This window comes from Anguilla anguilla, chromosome 5 (genome assembly GCF_013347855.1).
Source record: "Anguilla anguilla isolate fAngAng1 chromosome 5, fAngAng1.pri, whole genome shotgun sequence".
NCBI classification, from domain to species: domain Eukaryota; kingdom Metazoa; phylum Chordata; class Actinopteri; order Anguilliformes; family Anguillidae; genus Anguilla; species Anguilla anguilla.
This window is the reverse complement of record NC_049205.1, coordinates 52,191,951-52,211,351: the sequence shown is the minus strand read 5'-3', so window position 1 is coordinate 52,211,351 and position 19,401 is coordinate 52,191,951. Positions and strand designations below refer to the sequence as shown.

General features: G+C 43.8%; 1 protein-coding gene across 2 annotated transcripts in view; it reads right to left on the bottom strand.

The window, feature by feature from the left end:
* Nucleotides 1–19,401, bottom strand: part of LOC118227905 (tumor protein p53-inducible protein 11-like) — a 43,889-nt gene that overhangs the window by 16,275 nt on the left and 8,213 nt on the right. For both annotated transcript variants that reach the window (XM_035418957.1, XM_035418956.1), the window contains exons 2-3: nt 18,110–18,225; nt 3,797–3,957 (exon numbers count right to left, since the gene is read on the bottom strand). In XM_035418957.1, the coding sequence (XP_035274848.1) occupies nt 3,797–3,925 (129 nt within the window). In that variant the 5' untranslated portion in view covers nt 3,926–3,957; nt 18,110–18,225. The remainder of the gene's footprint in view (nt 1–3,796; nt 3,958–18,109; nt 18,226–19,401) is intronic.

The window sequence follows — 19,401 nt, the reverse complement described above, 5'->3', positions numbered from 1 at the left end:
TGAAATTAGTATAATAAATGTGTAAAAAAAGTCACTCGTCACTGCTGCCCACAGACTGAACATCTGCAGATTTTTTTCCAGGAACCCATTCTCTAAACTTACAAAAACCCACCAGAACAGAACAGAAAACCAAGCTGAAAAAGGCTAGCTGTGGTTTAGTAGCAGAGGTCTGACTCCAGCTGTGATACAGGCTGAATCAGTATTTGGTGGCTGATTGCAGAGGCATTGACTAGCCTGTGCCTCTGGAACCACACATTAGGGGGTGTGTCTTCGTTGACCCTGTGGGGTTTATGTGGATCTGCAACCGTCGTGTACACATGCACATAATCTTGTGTAGTTTTTTTCTGAGGCGAGGCAACACGCAGGCATCATGTCTGCTTAAACAGCATTGGCACAGGAGTGTGGCTCTGTCTGGTAGTCCTGAACGTAGGTGAATAATTGGCTCTGCTATCACCAAGGGGAAGGTTTCACGCCACATCTGATAGCACACCGATGGTATCTTTTCAGTGACAGCTTATGGGGCTGGAAAACTATATGGTCAACCAATGCTGTGATGAGATGGCCTATAAATCCAACTGACTATTCCAAAAGTAATTTGGAGAAAAACAAAAATTATGGTTGAAAATTAATTTAAAAAGAAAGAAAGGACTGCTGGCACTTGGTCTCATACTTCGGGGCATCCTGCACTAGCAGCAAAGGCCACATGATTGGACGAAACACACTTATTTCCCACCATTCCCCAGAAGTCCTTCAAGGGGGACATTTTTCACTAGAGCTGTTATTCCGCACAAATACATTCATCACCAACGTTTGAGCCAGGGGGAAGGGAACGAAATGAGTCAGAGAAGAAGGAAGTTTACACATCATGGTAGTCTAGACTGAATGAAACAGTGGTGCCATGAACAATTTTCAGAAAGAAAAGAGTTTGGGACTGAAGAATATAAATGTTTTCAGAAGAATGAGAATTAAAGACAAAAAGCTTAACCAAAGTTAGCACCTGGTCAGCTAGAGTCCTGGTACCACTCTGTAGTGAGCAGTAGATTGCAAAGCAGTCCCACATAGTCACTCCAGGTCCAACAGGCCTGCAGGGTTTTGTTGCACAAATGCCACTTTGCCCACTTGATCTAACATTTAACATAAACATCATCAATCTGACTGGACCTCAATGCTGGGATGGACAGTGGGTGAAAGAGCCAGTAGCTTTCTCTGGGCAAGAGGAAAAAAATGAAGGGAATTCTTTTAATGCGTGCACACAGCCTACAATTTTACATGTAAAATCAATGAAGACATTCTGTACTCTACACACAAATGTAACTTTGCATTGCACTGTCTGATGTTTTTTACAGTTAAGGGAATCTTGAGGGCATGATACAATGCATGTGCAACCATTTAACTGACTAGTATGGACCAATCATTAGCTTCTGGGCTCATAAGACCTCTCATTAGGAAAGTCCCTCAAAACAATATTTTGGGGGGGGGGGAGGGGGGGGGGGGCGGGGTTGAGTCACTTTTTGGTTGGGCCTAATATTTGTTCATGGGATTAATAACAGCTGTCGCTCATGTTTCATTCATACCCAGCTCCTTGCTTCCCGAGAACATGATGCACTCACACCATAGATTCTAGTAAATTTATTCAAATACTGTACAAGGCAAAAACACGGAGCTCTCTGTCACTCCCTGTTCGCTGAAATGAAACAGACATTACCTTTCGCATACTCCCAGGTCACAGAGCCCCTCTGTAATCAGTGTTTACCAGCAGTTGAAGGGCCCTTTTCACTGAGAGACACATTTTATTAAGACACAGAGGGATTTTCTAGGCAGGAATTGCTTGAAGCGTAAAATGTATGCGTCCCACATTAAAAGGGATGAGAAACCCCCTTCAGCAGTGGGCTCTGGCTCAAGGATAATGTGTGGAGTTACCATCTCAAACTCAACAGCTGCCTTTCAGCAGGATGTCAGACCCACTCCCATTAAAATGTATGGTGGAAAGGGAAAAGATCTGAAGAGAGCTGAACACAAGGAGCTCTTAAGAACTGGACATGGACCGGGAGCCAGCCACCTGTGCCCGCTGCTTCTGATAACAGAGAAGAGCGGAGAGGTACTGATTATGCTGTGGTTAGCTGAAGACACTGTGAAAATGTGAGGTTTTTAGGAATTCCTCAGACGCAGCGGTTCAGTAAATACCAGCGGGTTTCATGAGATATAGGTAAGGCCGGGAGCACCGAAAATGTCAATCAAATATCTGCCTTTTCTATTAAACCAAGTCTGTGTTTACTTTGGTTGGTCTCCGTATATGCCATGGACCACTGCAGTAATTGCCATACCAGGGAATTGAGATGGAATATTCTAGTAAGTCAACATGAGCAAGTCCTGTGTGGATGCCATGTCTTTTATCTCTTGTCTAGCCTAGTCATCCAATAATATTTTATTCATTACAAATATAAGAACAGCATAACGCAGCTCTGCGAGGCCTCTTAGTTTGTTATTTCTAAATTCTGATAGCGTTGCGTTGATACATATTGCCCAGCTATAGCTCGCAGGGCACTGAAGAGAGTGAAGAAAAAAGGCAGGGAATTCAGACACAAAGTAGAACCAGACTCACCATCCTACTACAGCAGGAGTGAGTGGGGGGTCTCAAAGGAGGTAGAGTTGGACATATTGAAGGATGAAGAAAGTGAGGTGCCAGGGATGAATAAAGAGGGGTGCCTTTCAATTGGTTCTGCACATATTACATCTGTTGGCACTGTGCAGAATTTGACCAATCACACACCAAGGCCACAAATCAACAGCGAATCACTGGCAGGCAAGGTTCCATGTGTGAAGCATGCCTCCACAGTGGAACAGATCATTAGCACACAAATTTGCCTCTGTAGCCCAATTGACCTGTACACAATATCTTAATCCATCATAATTCCAGATAACACTGGGTTCTGAGTGTGTCTAACTATCATGGGGTAATTGGGAGCAGTTATAAATGACAACTTGCAGATGCTGAATGATCTTACAATGACCCACCTCCCACACTCACCTACTCTCTTTCTCTGTTTTGCTATATATATATATATATATATACCTACAGCACGTTGGTATTGATCAGGCATTGTGAAACAAAGAACAGAAGTAAAGACCAGAACATTACTTCAGAGACTCCTCATTGGCTCAAACTCAAAATTTGGTATTTCACAAAATAGTCTGAAGGTGTTGCAAATTGGATGCTCTCAAGTCTCCTCAATAGGTGATTTTAAGGTCAATAAACTAGATTTGATTGAAAGAGTCATGGCTCACATTCTTTTGCTTTACATTGTCTGCAATCATGCTGCATAATGTGAAAAAGTAGCTGTAGCTTATTCTTCTGCCTAGTTGGCTTTGCAGAGGTTAGGTCTGAATAGTGTTCACTGTGTGAACTAAACTGTGTTCTTGGCTAGAAATAGGTGTACAAAATAAGTATTGTATCTAACTGAACCTGTGTTTAGTAGTTGTCTATGACCATGAAATGGACTTTTTGTACGTCGCTTTGGATAAGAGCGTCTGCCAAACAAATGTAATGTAATGTAAATGTAAAAGTAACGTTACTGCTATTTCACTTGCAAGCGGCAGCCAGGTTTTGTTTTTTATTTTTTGAGGTGCAGCTCACTTCCTGCTTCGACTGCAGACTTAGCAGTAAACACTCATAGCTCGTCTTGTTTTAAGACTGGTTGGAGCTAGTTTCCGTGCTATCTGTTTGAGGTGCCCATAGAGAGAGTATAAGGGGAATTATGAAAGGAGGTAATAAAAACGGGTCCCGAACAACACTGACCTTTGACCTGTGCACCTCCCCATCATCGTCCTCACCACCCACGCCCAGGATCTTGCGGGTCTTGAGTCGGCTCACAAGGTCAGTCTGGCTGTGCTTTTTCATGAGTGGGGGGGGTGGTTTGGCAGCCATGCCTGTAGGGGGGAGGGGGCAGCGCACTCAGCCTGTAGTGAGAGAGAGAGAGAAAGAGAGAGACAGACTGAAAACATGCCATGACTGAGAGAGAAGTAGGGGGGCGAGACAACTAGAAAGAGAAAGACTTAAAACCTTGCATCACTGTAAGAAAGCGAAGGTTGGTATTTGTCTGCAGAGCTCATTCTGATATCAGTGGAAAAACCCAGCATGCACATTCGAGCATCTAGACCACACTACCACAGATTCAGGAGACGTGCTGTTGTTGAAATAGAGAACACATGCCACTGAAAAACAGAACCAGCTGACAGGGACTGCAGTCATCTTGAAGCACATTTTGTCAGGTAGCCCCAAACAACACATTCTATCCAGCAGAGTCCCTTGCATTGAGAATGGCACAATCTTCAAAGAAAAGGTGAGATTCGGTAGGGAGGTAATTACAGGCGTCAAGGTCATGTGATTGTGGAGCACCTAACTGCGTCACGGATAAACATGCCCGCAGGAGAGAGTGGGCGTCTTGTCTACCTGGGATGCACAAGGGCCGCTAGAAAATTGTTTGTGACACGAGCCAAGAGAATTACCATCAGCATCGCTTCAAGAGAGCCTGGATTCACAGGTATCCTACAGGCGGCCATGGCCCTTCATCCCCTAGACAACGGCGACAGACACCGTGACTCAGAGGTAAACAGATCCCAGGTCTCTCACCCTCCAAGCAGCAGGAGGTAAAAAATAGAACCTGCCATCTATCTAAGGGTGAAAAAAATGAGCGCACGGTTAGTTTTGCGTCATATGAAATGAAACAACGAAGCATGAAAATGACTGAAAACGGCGTTCTCAGCCACCGCCACTCAACCCTCCCCCCTTCTCCAACGATGCATATCATTTCTGGATTTAATTTCATACTCTGAAGACAGAGCGGGGAGACTGTTCACTGTCAGTCATGCCAGGTCTAGGATACATCAGGCCTAATTTAAGCTTTGTTACAGATGTAATCTCCTACACTGTCACTCTGTCACTGGAATATAGCACAGCGATTGTTCAGCAGTGAGACAGGCAGGCAGAGCTGACATGCATTAAGCACTCCTCTGCATTCACCTGTACAAGAGACAGCTGGATACAGCCTGCATAGACCACACAGAAAGATTTTCCCTTTTCAGCGAAAGGCTAACGAAGGCTGCTCAAATTCAGCTTATAATGCGCTCATGAGTAATTCACAGTAATGAACACCAGGAAGGAATTCTGGAAGGTGAAGTAAAGCTAGCGGAAGCTCAGCATTGTGGCTGTCAGTGTGTCAGCTGCTCAGATATTCAAAAAAACATCAGCCTTCCAGCCTTCAAAAGAAATTTAAAATGCTTGGGTGGCAGTGTAGCACAACAATTAGGTAACTGAGTTTGCTACTCTAAGTTTGTATGTTAGATTCCCAGATGGGCCATGTGCTGTTGTACCGTTGAGCAAGGTACTTGCTCCAGTAAATATCCAGCTATCCAAACGGATATAGGTGAGTATATATATCCTTACATATTTTGAACATTTTTATTAGAATACAGATTTTTAATAATAATGTCACAGCAAATTCTCAGGGTACTTTAATTCAAAGTTTAACTGTATCAGGGCCAGTTGAACAATAACATTAAGGATCAGAAGATGTAACTTACATTTAAAGAGAAAACATACTTTGGTTTCACCTTTAGCAAAGGACATTTTATAACACCTGTACAGGATCTGATTTCAGCAGAAGGAGCTCTTAATTGTGGTGTGGGACACCACAGAAGACAAAGAAGTTGCACTGCAGATCAAACAAGAACAGGTCACACAGACAGTCAGAGGTCTGTTTACATGAATCCCTCATGGGAAATGTAAGACAGCAAGCCTTGCTCTGATTGCGGGCTGGAACTTGATCAGATGCCAAGTTGTCAAATCCGCAGATATTGGGGATATGTACTGCAAGTTGTAAACAACAATTGTCTTCATTATCTTTGAGCTCTCAGAAGAAATGTGTTTCATTCACACAGTAAAAATTAGGTTTTTATTGCGGTCAATACTTCGCAGCCCCCGTGAGACACCTCTATGACTGATTCGATTTTCTGTCAGTGCACTGCCTCAGGAAATATTTGTTGTTGCACACATTCATGCAAAGAATGGGACACCATGGCATCAGATTGGGATGTTCTACAGGCCTGCAGACCTCCAGTGTATTCACAATCTCTGAATTCCACAGTAACGGGTTTCAGACCACGGAAAGGCTTATCTGTGGCTTACGTTATGTACCTTGCTAGTTCAGAGAAAAACGGTTGGCGGTATGTAGGAACTGTAAATACAGGCCACATAAGCCTAATGTATCATTAAATGCTGGCATGAATAACATTGGGAAACAATGGTTAATTTCAGATTTGCTGTAGATTTCTGTAAATATATGTAAATACACTTATTCCATTGAGCACAGCGGGGCTGAGTTGCATATGCCAACAGATATAATGTCACTGCATAGGACACTGTATTTGATTGCATATCACTGTATCGAATTTAGCTCAGAGAGAAAAAACTGCTTCAAAACATCCAGAAAAAAAACTATTCCTTTAAGCATACATATGCAACATATGCTTAAAGCAACTCAACCAAGTCCTGAGCACAGGTACCCCAGGAGGAATGAAACTGCCTCTTGCTTACTCAATGACTGGATACTAACTCATTCCAGAAAATTATAATATGATGAAAGAGCAGGTGAAATTGCTCCCATCAATGATGCACACCGCCAGCTGCATCCTAATGTATTTGTGTTGTATTCATCTGACATTTACAACTGGAAGGTGCCGGATTGATCAGTCTGTGAGACGGAACACATTTCTCCCCCCTCTGTGAATTATGACATAAGGGGCAAGGAAATAGAAGCCATTCACCTTGGGGGATACAAGCTGAATAAAATATACAGGGCTTTTTAATCAAACAAGATGTTCCTCAGTTGAAATCAGCAAAACAAAACTAAATGGTGACAGGATTAGCTACTGACCCACTTAAAGAAACGTACAAGCACGATCAAGCTTAGTGCCATGATCTTACTGTGAACAGAGGCTCCGGGAACCACAATGACAGAGGCAATCCGCCACGCTTTTCTTTACATGTCACAATTCTCTAACTTCTCCCTTCAGACAACACCTGATCCACACGCTGTTTCAACTCTCTCTATTCCTGGAATAACAACGTGATTCGGATGCAGTTGCCAAGCAACCACCAATAGCATGATTAGCACTTTTGAGTTAATGAAAGCACGCTTGATGAAAATGTTTATTTGAACACAGGTTTCCATCTTTATCTTTGTCGTTAGGAATTATGTGCCAACCAAATGTATTCTTCTACATGATTTTAGACGATTTGTCATTTTTATTTTACCCCTTCAAAAAGATCTGGGAGACTGCATCTCTCAGAGCATGCCCACCTTTGGTCTAAGCAAAGGGAAAAAACATTTCTCAGTTATGGTCTTTTGAAAAGATAAACAAAACTGAGCCATGAGATATGCAAACTGCACAGAATCAGACACAGAACTAAAGTTATTTCTCTTTGGGCAAAATACAAGGAACTGGAGTACAGAGAATTGAGAATAAGTGAATATTTATACACAGTACATCTTAAGATTTGAGATGTTTTGCATTTAATCAAGGTGTTGACACTGTACAATAATACATGTCTGAGAGTGCACAATTACATCACCTGACTCAAAGTAACAGATGGTTGGCATCATCAACAGTTAATAACCTGCTGGCTTTTTCCAAGACAATGCAATCAATACACAATCAAGTCACCATTTCTCTGATTAAACGGATCAGATAGGCACCTCCACATTCTTTACATTGAGAGTTACAGCATGTCCTTGTTATTGTTGTTAAACCTGACGCATTCCAATTTTACACCTGTGAAAGAGGCTTGACTACAGATAGCCATTAATTCCATTCATCCATCCATTTACTAAATAATCAGTCTAAAAAAATTGGTTGTTATTAAGTAAATGATTATTAAAAAAATAATTTCAATATAGACAGACATTATAATTTACCACACAAAACAAATCCGGGTTTGATACCCTATGTTGTCCACACTGTATAAACATGAGATGGACATGTACGTTTAAAAGAAATAAAAATAAAGTATGTTTTAAAACTGTAATACACAAGTACTTGAGGGCACCATAGTAACCGATTTATGATGAATCTGGATGTGTGCACAGTGCACTTGCCCCATTAGCAAATTACTGAGATCAACTGTACCAGCATGGATCTGGTACAAATAAATTGGCTAAACACAAATATATTGGCTAAATGAAGTGCCAAATAAAATTTGCACAGCTAAAGTGATTATAGCAGGAGAGAGAATGCCCAGCACCTGGCTGCTTCGCCTTTGGGGAGTATCTATTGTTATCTGGCAACCGTTTGATCCCCTGTTATGCACCAGCACAGTGCCTGCCTTGAATGTTAACAAATGCAACTCAATTGCTAATGTTCTGATTGCACAATGTTTATAATTTAAAGGGTAAGATGAAATTCACCTGACCTAAATGCGGTTTCAAGGACCGCCCAGGGGGATCACCACTCAATTACCCATCTGGGCCCCAGGGACGGATGCAAGCTGTGATTCAGGAAGCTTCTGCCAGTGTTTCAACTCTCAGCTAAACAGTTAGATGGGGCTAGGATCCCCGGCACTGTTTTTAATGGTGTTTAGATATACTGGGTAAACAGTTATTAGCCATCCCCTGCAGACAGCACAGAACATCCCAATTTATGACAGTGCCACTCCGTTTATTAAAGTTAAATGGCCTTTTTTCCAGGAGGGGATTCTCCGCTACACGATCTTGAGGCAACGGCAGCGACGAAGAAATCGATCGCCCAAGCCATGTTGAAGAGAGCGCAATAAGAAACCAATAACATCACATTTAAAATACGTTTTCAAAACCCTCGTGCCAATGGACTAGCTCAAAAATACTCATTTTACTGAAATCTCTCATGGTCCTAACAGTAACAGTCGGATGTCAGCCAGACGTCACCGCCTTCCCACCAGTCAATCTGTCACACGGCAAAGGTCAGAGCAATGATACGGTAAGTCACTAGAGAAAAATAAACACCGTGCCCCTTTTTTTGGGTACACTGCCTAGCAACCCTTTTGACCAGGGGGAAGCATTCGTTTGGTCATTAACTTCTTCCTGCTGCGAAGGAAAACATTGCTGTTGAGCGACAAGGAACAAATATGAATAGAGATGTGGGAGACTTACGAGCAAGGCTATCTGAAGCATGGGACCCTGAACAGGAGCCCAGTAACTCCACCCACATCCGTGGCTGCACGTCATATCCTATCGCCCTATAAATGGCAGATTTACGCAGGGTTAAATAAATAAATAAACGCAATCTCGTCCCACAGTGGTCACTGGTGTTTTCCACTCCGCCCCACACTGTTGCCAGGTGATTTTTATCCCTTCTGCTCAGCGGCTCGGCTACCTTTGATTTTCTGATGGGAGCAAACACAGCTCCTATCCTCCTGGTACAGCCCAGGCACCTGCTGCTAAATCATGCCCCGCGTATTTCCTAGGACAGATGTACAATGCAGCACTTGCTGTTAATATGAATGTATTGGCAACGCAGGAGGGAGATGTGACCAAGATATGACCGAGAACATATGGTCCGAGTCTCAAATTCGGCAGCAGGAACTCTATAGGAACTGACAATTCAAGATAAGGGGGAAAAACCAACTTGAAAGAGATAATAGAAATGTCAATGGATGAATGAATTTTCTGCAGGAGAACACGTTTGAGAGACTTCACTCTAGTAGTACACTATATGACCAAAGGTATCTGGACCCCCCTCGGTCTGGGGCTGTTTTTCATGGTTTGATCTTGGTCCCTTCGTTCCAATGAAGGCAAATCTTAATGCTACAGTATACATTCACATTCTAGACTATTCTGTGCTTCCCCAAAAGTTTTGGGAAGGCCCTTTCCTATTTCAGCATGACAATACCCCTGGGCACTCAGCAAGGTCCATATAGAAATGGTTTTGTCAAAAAAGATGTGGAAGAACTTGACTGACCTCAACCCCATCCAACACCTTTGGGATCATTTGGAAAGCCAAATGTGAGCAAAAATGGTGCCCAACCCGGGTATTGAACCTGTGACATTCGCGCAGGTACATTTTCAGAGGCAAGGACACTGCTTCAACTGGGGAACACAGGGTAAAGCATTTCTACACAGAGCACTTACAGTACATGAAATTAAGTCATCGATCAACACAACGTTGCCCTTTTGTCCAGACAACAATCCTTTCTATGCTTGGCTGCCTCTGGTGAGCACGAAACTGTGACCGTAGCAGGCTGACAGCTACAGCTACTGCTATTGCTATGCTTGTTTAACAGTTACTGAACTCACTAACAGCTGCTGCTGCATTTTCACATCTCGTCCACATTGAACATGCCCAAACACACCACACCCACCCAGCTCCTACCAGCCCCCGTGCAAACGGTAGTGCTCAAAACAGGGGCTGGGAGATGAACACATTCAAACTGTGAGTGACTGCTTATGCCTGGTGCACATTGCAGGATAATCAGGCAGATTTTTGTGCCCGATTCACCCCTCTCAACAAATTCAGGGGCGTTCCTATTTTGAGGCTGGTCTGAACTGATAATCTGCCCAGATTATCCAGTAGTGTAAGGTGTTAACAGACAGAATCTTAACCCTCCTGATCGGGCTGAGGTCAATTTCTAATCATAAATAATAAAAATGCGATATTTATGACTCAAACTCCAGTAGTGCGAGAGGAACAGAGAAGGAAACTCGCACAGAAACCCTGACTGAGAAGTGGAAGTTACGGAATTCACAACAGAAACATGGCAGTGAATACAAAGAGGATTTATACTGCCTACTGAGCAAGGTGAACAGTAGAAAAGGAAAACAAGCTAGTACAATAACAGCAATGTTATGAATGCTTATTTATTGCACACACACACACAACTAGTGCAATAAATTATGTCCAACTGTCTGCCTCCATTTTTGTCTAGCTCTAAAGTCACGTTAGATCCATCAGGGGGCTTGTGAAATCCCAGTTTCTGAAAGTCGGGCCTGTTATTGATCATGAGTATAAATGTTAAATGACTGAAGATCCTTCACAGCTGAATTGTCTAGTGTGCAGTTTTATGACTGAAAGCCAAAAACACTGTGAAATCTGTTGTTATGTGTGGGGTCTCCCACATTTTCAATATTGGATAGGATTGGAAAATCTCGTAGTGTGCACCAGGCATTAGTCTAGTTCAGGGATCCCTAGGCACAGTGTCCAGTGGTTTTCACATTAAATCCTGTCATTGGTTGACTCATTCCACCTGGTTCTTTGGTCAAATGGTTATTGATTTAAGGTCAAAACAAAACGGACCATGTGGTTCTCCATAAACAGGGACGAGGACCAGAAATCTATTCTATATTCTGTTCATCGTCATTCTAATCTTTGGGATATGATTAGGAACAAAAGCTCTCACTGTATTAAAATATCAGATATCCTTCCTTTTCTGTCAGCGTGGAAACAGTGTTAGCAGTACAGTAGATTGGGTTAAACGGTGTTAAGAAAGCAATAGGCGTGACTGCACCCATTTATGTGCAAGTAACAGAAGACCAAGAAGTAAAAGTGAAAGATAAAGAAAGGGGCGTTTCCTCACTTTCCCAGAAGTCTTGCATAGCTGAAAGGACAGGCAGGTTCATAGACAGCCTCATATGCAACTCCTCCACTTTACAGAACTGAGACGCAAATGCGAACAGTCTCCCTTCTGCAGAACAAAAACACACGTACTTCTGTACATTGCACGAATGTCTCTAAACAACCTGCAATGGGATTTTAATGGCCACCTTCCCTGTGAGTGGATTGTAGTGGGGACAGGCTTGGTATCTCGATTTCCACCTTCCACACATTTCACGTCTAGCATGTACGCTTCTTCATCACTGCAACGCCCCCACTCTCCCTCAGCGGCCGGTTGGCCAATCCCAGCCCTGCAGGCGCGCGAACGCGAGAGCGTCTCTCCTTTCCATTCTTTATGCAAAACCGTATCCATTCCCACAGGGAGCTTTCTAGGCCAGCGATGAAAAGGCTCGCCGATCGTCCGCAGGCGCAGTGCTCAGCGTTTATCGCCGCTCATCTCTGAGGGGGAAAAAATGCTAATCTAATCGGGTCGGTCATGTGGCGTGTTCGGGGAGGCTGATCCCTGCGATAAAGCAGGAAAAGTCATCCCTCTGTCGTGCGTCACGGGGCGTCCGCAGCGGCACCGCCTGACAGCTGGTGTGTAGATTTCAGCCGAGCCGATGGGTCTCGGGTTTCCGGTGTTAGCCTCTGGCACACACTCGACTCACCACCTGGCCTCAGCGCGGCACAGGAACAGCCCGGGTTCACGCATTCCTGAGTCTGCATCCCCACTGGAACCATTTCACTAGCATTGATACTTTCTATTGGATAATAACTGTTGGAAAACTTTTAATTGGACAGCAGCGTGATGGTGAGAATGTCTAAGAAAACCAGCATCACAAACAGAGAACATTCTTGATGCTCTCTTTCTTTTGCAGAGCCTTGATTTTAACCAAATGTCTAAGGCAGTCTGTGGAACACACATACGTACATGCATGCACGCACACACACACAGACATACATCCATGCACATGTGCAACCACGGAAATCAATGCACGTGAGTATGCACATACAAATGCGTAGGCACACACCCCCGCTCACACAGACCCCCTACCGAGCCACCTCCAGAATTCCAGGGAACCGTGCAGGGAGTCACTAACAGAAGTTTCCAAGACTTTTACAAATCGTTTATTCTCACATTAAGACGACTGCTAATCAGGCTGAGGGAGGCAGATTAGTGGCTAAACAAAGGTTTTTCGAGAAAGCCAGAGGAATTAATACTTCAAAGGCCCAGCTTGTGGACATAAATCCAGGGGTTCAGGGGAAGCCAGTAATTCTCTGGAAACAACAAGGTGCCAGGAAGCACACTGAAATTAAGTGGTCTGGCACTAGGAGGAACGTAGTGCTCCCCAGTTAGCCACACTTTCACCTCTGCTCCATCAGTCACTCCATCGTGGGCCTGCCACCAGAAGGCTGGCCGGAAGGGCTTCATTCGCTGTGTCCTTAACGAGAGGAGCCCTCGGCTCAGAACAAATCAAAGAGCCCCACTGACCGAAACCAAAATCCGGGCCTGAACCAAACAGCCTAACGCCACGGCTGTGCAGCGAGGGACACGCTGACTCATCTGACAGCCAGAACTATTTCAGATCGGCGGAGGTGTTAGCGCAAACAGCCACGCCACTGCTTGCAGGCAGAGCGTACAGGGGGGATTTTCCCTGAGAAGGTGCTGAGGACCTGTTGGAAAACAATCTGGCACATGCTCCACTGATCTGAGGATAAATACAAGCAGGCTCTTAGAAACCTTCCAAGAGACATTTTCACCGTTCAGATGCATTCATTAGCCATTACAACATACCGCCTATTCAGTTATTGAACCCTTCAAATGCCAAACGCCTCAGTTTTAGAGTGAATGTGTTTAGAGCAGAGCATCCTACCTCAGGGTTGCAGTTATTATGTTGATTTTCAGATTTTACCTCTTTATTTGACATTATACATGGATTCTTCCTTTCTGAAAACAAAATAGTTCACGACCTGTGCTGAACAAGGGGCAATTGAGCTTTAAGTCGTTCCATCTATTGGTCTCCACAACACAAGCTCAGTGTTGCTTCTCAGAGTAACACTGTCCTCAGCAAAGTTTTGAACAATCACCAAATAAACCCAATTACAGCCCAAATATACCCCCCTGCTTTAAAAGCTCAGAGCCTTTCAGCCTGTGACATTCCGCTAGCAGTATATTCAGTGCAGGGCTGCAGACATCCACGTTCACTTACCCCCCCTCCCTCCCCATGCCCCCTTCCCCTTGAGGACACAGGGCATAGAGTATTGAAACCAACATAAAACTGTGAAAGCAGCAATTAGGATACATTCTTTACAGCCCTGTGATATTGCAAGTGCTTGAGTGCCTTGTGGCTGGTTTTGAAAACAGTTTCGACCCATTCTGTTATGAAGCTATAAATAAAAAAAACTGTTTGTCAACGCTGTTTTTGGCTTTCTTCACTTCAACACTGTACTGAAGCCCAGTTTTGCGAAGCTTCCTTCAGTTTAATCTACTTGTAATTTCTTCATTTGGCAAAGCCTGTAGGGCAGACGAGAAAATTACAGGAAAAGCTAATAAAGACATCCTGCTTCACCAGAGGAAAATGAAAATCTACAGCAATGAAACACTTCCTTGAAGAACCCTAGCTGAATTAAACGCACCCTATCCCGACTGGGAATAGATCATGTGTGTCCTTGCTGAACACACCTTGTGATAGTTAAATGGAGGTACAGCTGAGGCCAGGAACTGTAGACATAGGGCTCAGCCTGTACTCATGGTGGGATCTTTCACACTGAATCATTTAGGATGGCTGCAATAATTCGTCACGTCTCACATTACTTTAAAAAAAAATTGCTCATGCCACAAAGCAACAAATGTTGTATGGTGGAGGCATCGAGCCTTAGCAAATAGCAGAGGTAAGCCATAGAATAGCCTATTCCCTTAAGCTGAACATTTTTTTCATGGATTGGAAACAAGATTTTATTTCACAGCTTGGATCCGACGGATATCACTAGCATTTAAAAAAAATTGTTTAAAAAGCCAGCAGAAACAACAAAAAATAGGTAACGCCCGTATTACCTTATAGCCTGTCTGTTAACTCGATTTCAATAGGGCCGTGTGGCTTTAATTAGTGTGCACGAACCCAACTGAAACACTTCAACGCAGTCGAATGGAAAAATAACGAATTAGCTGCTCCTGAAATCAAAGGGGCTTTGACCGACGGGAGGTGGGCGTGCTGCGCTCTGAGACAACCCGCTAGCCCTGCAGCCATGACTCCGGTACTCCTGTGTTTTCAGAGAACTTTCTCGTTTTGTGGGTTACGCTCAGCGCCCAGCAGCATAGCCGTAGTGGTGTTTAATAATAAAACTAACGCTGCCTGAAGGACAGGTTATCTGACAGCTCGTGAAACGCTAAAAAAGAAAGACGAGCAGCGGAGCCGTGCCCATAGCCGGTGAATGCACACATGCTCGCGGAATGACAGTCGTGCGTCAATTCTCAATTTTGCTGTGCAGATGACACCACAGATATGGTTAATCTGACTCGCGACTAATTAAACTACGAGAACAGAGAGGCTCGGGACGTGGATGGTCTCAATAAGCATACACTGAGCCGCCAAAATACGGAGAAAGAACGTGCAGTCTTCGCGTCCTTGACAAATGCTAAGTCCAGAAACCCTTTCTCCTGCACGTTCTGGTCTGTGCACAGCAGGTTTTGCATCTCACAGACCTCTGCGAGCAGTGGGGAACAAAAACACATTTCACAAAGTTCTCTGTGCCTCAAGCAGTGCATAATGTAGTTCAGGAAAACTGTCCCTTTTCACTCCCCGCACAAATTGTTACCTACTTGCAGTTTCACTCAAGTACAAGTGGAAGATAGGGAAATGACACTGGCGCCATGGTCTATGGCAGTGGTAACCAGCCCTGTTCCTGGAAATCTACCATCTGCTAGGTTTTCATTCCAACCCTAATGAAGCACACCTCATTCAACAGCTAGAGATCATCTAGTTGAGCTGCTACATAGTAGGCTAGTCAGGTGTTCCAAATTCCAAATGAAAACCTACATGCAGATTGGCTGGACAGTCTGGACTCCAAATCAAATGCTTTTAGTGGGACATAAAACCAAAGAGTCTTATACTTTTTAATGCTCCAATATAGTATAATTTTAATATACCAATTTGTTTTGGGAAACTATATATATTGGCAGTCTTATTACTTCTGAGTTAAAATTACTTTAATGGTTTGAGAGTAAACATAAAATGGCTGTTGTTTATTATGATATTTGTCTGTTGTAAAACACACATAAGAGTCATGTCTTTAATGTAGTACAATTCTAGAATATTGCTCTACTTACTGAAAGGCAAAGAACAGTTTATCGATTCCCTTCTACTCCAGAGACTAGATGGAAAACAAACAGACCAAAATAATGAATCATCTTAGCCAGTGATTTAAAGAGGGATCAACAATAATTTTATAAAAAGGCAGAAACAGACAAAGCCCAGAAGCAATTTTACGCTCTGCCAAAACGACTTGTTCTGGATAAAGAAAACATGAAAAATTAAAACCTTCCATACAGCTTTCAGAAAAGCTAAGGCATGGTGTAAAAGAGCTTGATTTACAGGAAATAAAATTTCCTCCTGTTTGACACATTTCTATGAAGACAGGAAACTGGTTGTTGCCTTAACTCCTGAACAGAAAGGCAGCCAACAGATCTGCAGAAATATACATATATGCATCAATATATACAACCACAACAATATAACCAAATAAATAAATAAAACTCAGTGGAAAATGCTGCTAAATATATTGCTAGGCATTAGGGACACTGTTAGTAAAAGCATATTTCACAGGTTTGATCTTTAATCAGTGTTCTTTAATCAAAGACCTTCACCAGAACTCTGACTGCACATTATGCTAAATGATAATGCTTAGACAAACAGGGCTTTGAAAGAGTCTGGGCAGTTACAGTGCCCTCCAGGATTATTCATTCCCTCAATAAGGATGAGCAAAGAAGGGTGTATAAAGTAAACAGTAGCGTTAATGTACTATTGTGTGCTAAAAAAAACAGGTAATCAGATTTACCTGCAAAATAATTTCATTTTCCCATTTTTGAGCATACAATATAGCTCCTTACCTATATTCATTTTATCACAGCCTTCTTTGTTAATCTTCATCGGGGGTGCGAATAATTGCGGAGGGCGCTGAACGTCTACATATCTGAGAGAAACCTGAAGATGTATAAAGTGATAAAGAAGACGCTCTGGGGCTGTGTTAGCGGGGCGCAGAAGGGGGTCATTTCTCTCCCGATTGTCGCGCTGATGACAGCAGCGCTCCACTGCCTGGGAATGATGGCGGCTCCCTCTCACCATGCTGCACTTAAAAGCCAATGGGCGCCAATCGGAGCGCTAATAGGCCTCACACTTCTGCCCTGTCCTCAAAAAGCTTTTTTATTTCAGCAGGGCTAGCGCTCACACAAACCCCAGCTAACCCCAGTCTGAGAGCGCGCACACACACACACACACACACACACACACACACACACACACACACACACACGCACACACACACACACACACACACACACACACACACACACACACACACACACACACACACACACACACACACACACACACACACACTCGAACGCACAAACACAAAGGAGCTTTTAACTGCAGCGAGCACGGTCTCTGATCCTTTTCGGGCACTTGGTCAACCCTGACACACCCTGGAAATCCTTCAGTCCTGCCTAGAGAAGTGCACAGCTGAGGATGAGTGGTAATCAGCCCAGGTACTGTACTGCCTTCCAAAGACCTGTTAGAAAAGTAGCAGATCCTTCCCTCTGTGACAGTACGGCCATTGCATGAGCCCACTGCTAGGAAACTACCTGCCTTGTTTGATAGTTCTGTTCTCTCCCCCATCTTGTTCTCTCTATTCTGTTTGTTATGTGTTACCCAATCACCTTTCTCCATTTAATGCAGGCACGAAAGACACACGCAGTCCATTTCAAATCTCATCAGGCTGTAGTACAGGGGTTCATTCTAGTATAGGAGTTCTGAAATTGGGGCCCATGAAAGAGGAATGACAGAATATATATTCTTCTAAGAATATTTTTATATATTTCCATGAGCTTTAAAATAAACCCAACCTTGTTTGGTTTAACATATTCTCATTAATATCGCAATTATTGTATTAATATTGTAGTAAATGGTTAGCATTTCATATAGATCCATAATATCATGACACAAGGATTTAGACATGTTTTAGCGCTTCACAGGGTGCCCTCACCCTGATGCATAATTTGTGGGCGTGCACACGTATGCAAACGCACTCATGCACACACGCACGCACACACGCACGCACACGCAACCACACGCATACACACACACTGTTCTGCTCCCTCTGCCTCAGTCAAATGGGAGGTGTTGTTTACAACATCCATCTAAAGCAAACTTAACTGACATTTTACTTCCTACAACATCTTGAGTAACAAAAATAAACCCCAGAAGATACTTACTCAGGTAAGTGTTTTCGTAAATCCAGAGGCTGGGGTCCGCACCCAACTCCTGACCCTAATTGCAGATTCTCTGGCCACACCCCCAACGTTCAGCAGACCTGGCAACCGGTGGAGCACTAGAGAGAAGGCGTAGGCAGGTGAGTGGAGAAACAGGTTTTGTAGGTGAAGGTTCAGGAGCAGAGACATCTGATAAATAGAGGCCTACAATAGCACTGGAATCTGCCAAAAGGGTCTTTGTTCTGCACTGCACATTACCAGTATGAAATATCATCTTTCCATGATGAAAATGACCATCCAATGAACACTGGGCCACGACAAATAAAATAATAACAGATAAATTAGTTTAACTCATGAATGTTTAACTCCAGAATTAGCCCACATGAAACACAATGAATAGGCAATCAATGGAGGCTATCACTGCGTGAGGTGAGTTAGTGTACTGTCAGGCACATTGGGATTCTGGAATTAGAAAAATTAATGAAACCCTGACAGTACATAATAATCAATCACAGTTGGTGGGGGAGGTGCATTCCTAATAGCTTGCATCATGAGCTAAAGTATGGATGTACCATTAATGTACTGCCATGTCGGCACTTCACCAGGATATCAATCTCAATTAGAAATAAACAATAACATTCAAATGAAGGCATCGGATAACATAAAACAATATGTAATATGAAATATTAAGGAGGCGGTGATGGGAGTTTACTGTAATGGCACCATTCTCCTAGACAGGGATTACATTTCCAGTTACATGCACGCAACTCCAACCATTCAGACGTGAGCAGTCTGTCTGAATGGGACAGGGCCCCATCCTCAACAGAACAGCAGCGTCACACTGACCTGAATTACAGTCCAGAGACCATTCCGACAGGTGATGGTGCGCACAAGCACACTGAGATCCAGACCTACGGCCGCCTGTACTACACGACTGAACTGCCACAGTGTCCTGATTGGCCATTACAGACGTTCGCTCCGTTCCCTCGTTCAGCTCCTTGCAGTCATATATAATAAGCATGAGACAACAAACGGGAGCCTCATTACCGAGCCCCCGCCATCGACCGCTTCCGCGGCATCACACCCTGCCTCCTTCCTCCGCCTAATTGATCGATCTCGATACCGTTCCACACTGTGTTCAAACCGCTCTTCCTCCGGGGTTTGCGAGACCCGGAGAACACAAGAATTTCTGATGAAGGGAACGGGCCTTTTCAACCCACCCGGGGCCCGTAATTACGCTGGGCTGCCTCCGTGAGCGCGGGGCCCGGAGCCACCCGCCGCCGCGGCGACCGCAA